We start from the raw sequence: 4,610 nt of genomic DNA on the forward strand, positions 1-4,610 counted from the left end.
GAACTCTGTCTGATTTAAAATCAGAACGATGAATGATGAAAGATGTATGATGACAGTAATTGATGTATAAAAATAGTTCCAAGTTAATATCAACAAGGCACTACCTAGGAAACAATCTATGTAATTTCAATCAAGTAGAAGAATTCATCCTTTACACAAGATCTTATTTTGGTCAAAACAACATGCTTGTGAGCAAGGATGGAGAAATGTATATGTAAATACGAACTAATAAAATTTATTTAGTTATTAGGATCCAAGTATTAGAGGGTGTGGTTCAAGATCTTATTTGATATTGAAATTGGACAGTTGTATGTCAAAAGGTATAAAATTAGAGTGTTTAGTAGACATTAAATGCTATTACTTGAAAGTTGAAATTTAAGTTGATTTAATTCTGTATATGATAAAAACTTATAATATCTTTACTATAATTTTCAAAATTATTATTTATAAGTCATATTTACTACATATTATCTACTGTTATTTTCTAGTTAATTTTTTTTTTTCACATGAGTTATGACTTAAAAATTGCAATATTTTAATACCAAATAGAGCTTAACTAGATCTCATAGGGATATATTGTTATAAAATAGAAGACTACATATTACATCTTTAAAATCTATTTGCCTAATTGTTTATCATTGATCCTGAAAATAAGAGGTTAAGGGTAAAATTCCTCTAGCTTTTTTAAAAGAGAGATTGTTTTCAATTCATTGATTGAAAAATTAAATCCACAATGAATGAAGTAAAAGGCAAATAATTTTGACACCAGACGTGATACAATTTAACTTTAGCACTCCTCTAAAAATCTCTTAAAATTCTTCTTATTTATTTACTTTTTAGAAATATTTTAAAAATGTAGGAGGCGCCTTCACTTAAAATTTTGACTTTAAAAAATAACTTATTTTTTTTATCTATTATCAATCAATTTTATAATAGATGAGTGGTGACATAAATGTTATTTTTTAATTTTAAATATTTATTATTGGATTGAATGAATATAATAGATAAAAAATTAAGTCACTCTTTTATGTCAAAATTTTAACTTAGTGGTACCCCAACCTTTAAAAATTAATGCAATCTCTTATTGTTCTTGTTATTATTTGCTGCTAATTTTCAATTCCACTTGTCTGTTACTCTCTTCTCAATTAAGCCTATTGGTAAAATGTGAAAGAGTTTGAGCAGTAGATATTCTGGACCTCTATATGAAATCTGAAAATTTATTTCAACCTTCATTTTCTATTAAGAAACAACAGGAAAAATGAATCAACGTTATGAAATAAATAAATAAATTTAATTTACGGTTGAAAAGAGAAAGGAAAATTATCTCGGCACCACCTTTATTTTATCATATGTGCATTTAGCCACTAAAAATAAAAAGAATTAGATATGTTCAATGTATAAATCTGTATCAGTCAAATCACTTTACCAATTACACCATTATGATCTATTAAAGAAATTAAGTAAAATATATTAAAAGACTATTTTACTTTTCAGAATTTTAAAAAGATAACAAAATTTATAGTTACGTAAGAAGCCGGTAGACAAACACTCAAACAGAGAAGTTAGTTGAATAAATTTTTTATTTTTTGTGAATAATGATCTTTTAATTAAATTAATAAATTTTATAGATTTTCAACGTTTTAAAGGGTAAATAATCTTTTAATACATTTAGGAGGGGAAATTTATTTTATTTAATTTTTTTACATTATTAACTGTAAGGTAGTTGATTGATATAAATTTAAAAATATAAATAACAGATAAAATTTTATCTTTTTTTTTGTAATTAGATATATAAATGATAAAAAAATGGCAGTTGAGACGAGACAAAAAAATTGGTGCTAAAAGTTGTTAAAGAAGAGTGGGTAACATGCACAACGTGGTGTTAAGTGTTTTCGGTAAAAGAATAATTATTTGTTGTTGACATGATGTAAATTTGATTAGATAAATTTGTCTCATGATGTAAATTTCAAGTAAGGTTAAATTTGTAAATATCTACAACGAGGTTTTTGAATGGGCTTTTGGGGGTGCCAATAGTCAAATTCAATTAATTGTATGCTGAAATAACCCCACGTACGGAAAGTGGGCCGTCGCAGCCCATATGACACCCGTTGACCATGGGAGCGGAGTTTTTAAAATCCCACCAAAATCCTTGTAACATTCTTTTTTAATTTTATTTCTTTAAAAAAATGCTTTATTTTAATTTATAAAATATAAATTTTACATATTAAAATTAATAATCTTCCCACAAAATTTTTACTTAGAAAATTGAACATCTTTTAAGTTTTTATTTATGAAACACATACAAAAACTTAAAATATTGAATTATTTTCTTCTTATTATATAGTTTCTATTCTCATAACTCTAAATTTTTTTTTATAATCTTCTCAAAAAGAGTATTTTTATTAAAATTAAAACATAAATATAAACTATAAAATGGAGTTGGTATAAAATGTTTATTAAAAAACTTATTTTAGTATTTAATCAATTTTCTGATTTAAAAATTAAATATGAAATAAATTACATTTAGTTATTTATGTAATTTTAATTAAAAAAAAAAGAGTTTCGCAAGGAGTTTTAAAGGTGTCAAAAGACCTATGCAAACAATAATTTTCTTTCTTAAAATTTAAATGGAGTGTTGAGCGCTTTTTATTTTTTGATAGAATAGTCTGTTAAGCTTCAATCATTCATCTCTTTGATTCTTTTCTTTTTAGAGGAAAAGCTACAGTTAACGTGGAATTTTCAATGCACACACAACAAGACAAAGAATGAACACCCTCTCTCTCTCTCTCTCTCTCTCTCTCTCTCTGATTTGTTTTGATTCAGTCATTTAGAATTTTCTTGGGAAATGTACATCCATTCTTTCACTTTTCTCCAATTCCATTCAAAGCACCGAACTTTTGAATATCTCAAAAAGAAAAAGAAACAACTCCACGACATGTTTTGCTCCTTATTTAGATCCTTTCTCTCTTTTACAAGCAAAACATCACCACACCCTTAAACACACAGTCCTGAACTCAAACGCCAAAACCCTGAACCAAAAATATCTCTGAAGAAAACAGAGAGAAAGCTTGGATGAATGGCGACATTACAGAAGTTCAAGATCCTGGCAACGCAATGCGGGGTGGCTCAGAGCCCCACCAGGAGCCCCAGAACGAGCCCATTGGTTCAATTCCCGCGTAAGAAGACAACCCTGCGCATGCTGCTCACACGAAGCTCCAGCAGCCGCTGTAAAGAGATCACACTGCCAACTCCAAAGGAAATTGCTGTTGATGATCAGAAACAGAGAGACTGCAGAGATTTGTTGGTCGTTCAGAGTCGTAACAAGTTGAAGGATCTGTTTGTCTCTTCCTTTGACGAAGACGAAGAAGGACAACAACAACGACAAAACAAGGTTAGTGATAATGATAGTGGCAAGATTAGAGACAAGACTGAAGTTTTGCGTGCAATGAAGAAGTTGCATGGCAGTGGAGCTGGGGTGGGGGATGAACCGGGTTTGTCTAGACCGGTTTGGGTTGGGTTTAGACACAGGTACTTGCTGAGGAAAGCTTGGAGACCCATGCTTCTTACTATTCCTGAGTAATCTGCCCAATTTTGCTGTTGGTGATTCAATTACTTATTACCTCTCTCTCTCTCATTCTCTTTCTCTGTGTGTTTCTTTTATTAATGGAATTATAATGGAATTACAGATATTTTAACTTCTGTGTTAAAATATTTGTATTTAATATTTGCGTTCAGGCCTTCAAGGTTCTATTGTTCTGCCTCTAATTTCTAACTCATAAATAAAGTATATATAAAAAATGAAACTAACGTTCTAAGTTATGTTTTCATATTATATATATGGATGCTTGTAGTTTTTAAAATTGAATGTTCTTATTTATCATCAATGTTTCTTGTAACTTTCATTCCTAAATTTAATCTAAATTTTATGTTGTTAAAAAGAGGTGAAGAAAAAGAAAGTGAACGCATGTACGAATCTATCATATTGGTAAAGAAAAGAGAAAAAGAAATAGCAATGGCCTGAATTATTTGTAAGTTGGAGAAAAAAGAGTGGCTTGTCATTGCAGAATGAGATGGAATGGGGGACCAGTTTTACACATGATAAACGCAGAAGTTCCACTAACAAGGAAAAGCCATGGATAAAGCTAAGGCAAAGCTCACAAGATGAAATGCTTGTGTTCGCAGGCATTCGAATCAAAATGAAAAAGCATCATCGGTATACAAAAAATTGCACATATGTTATTGTTGCTCAGTTACTTGCATAATGGGATATGATAATTCTGCAGAGAAACAAGGTACATACCAACTTCAATAAACTGTTCATGCCTCAAGGCACCAAGCATCCTGGGTTTCGAGAGACTATATCTGCAATACAAGAAGCATGTATAATTTGCCATGAGAGTTCCCCATTCTTATTGCTATCCACAACACTAACTTAAATTTTGTGATATTACTTCTACTACACCATAGTGCAATGTCATGAAGTACTCCTATGTATTGAGGAAAAATTTCAACCTAAATATAAGAACCTTGTAAATGCATTGAAATTTTGTAGAACATTCGAAAGGTATACAGGAAGATGATAATGGAAAAAAATTATCGAACAGAGGGAA

At 29.7% G+C, this 4,610-nt stretch overlaps 1 protein-coding gene across 1 annotated transcript; it reads left to right on the forward strand.

Moving 5' to 3' along the window:
- Window positions 1-2,828: 2,828 nt before the first annotated feature.
- On the forward strand, window positions 2,829-3,750 carry LOC18053135. The gene has a single exon (XM_006448352.2). The coding sequence runs from the start codon at window positions 3,077-3,079 to the stop codon at window positions 3,578-3,580; it is 504 nt and encodes a 167-aa protein (XP_006448415.1). The 5' UTR covers window positions 2,829-3,076; the 3' UTR covers window positions 3,581-3,750.
- The last annotated feature ends 860 nt before the right edge of the window (window positions 3,751-4,610 follow it).

This window comes from Citrus clementina, unplaced genomic scaffold, assembly GCF_000493195.1.
Source record: "Citrus clementina cultivar Clemenules unplaced genomic scaffold, Citrus_clementina_v1.0 scaffold_2, whole genome shotgun sequence".
Classification (NCBI taxonomy): domain Eukaryota; kingdom Viridiplantae; phylum Streptophyta; class Magnoliopsida; order Sapindales; family Rutaceae; genus Citrus; species Citrus x clementina.

Coding starts and splice junctions, on each gene's coding strand:
- LOC18053135 (XM_006448352.2), top strand. CDS start 3,077: ATGGCGACATTACAGAAGTTCAAGATCCTGGCAACGCAATGCGGGGTG.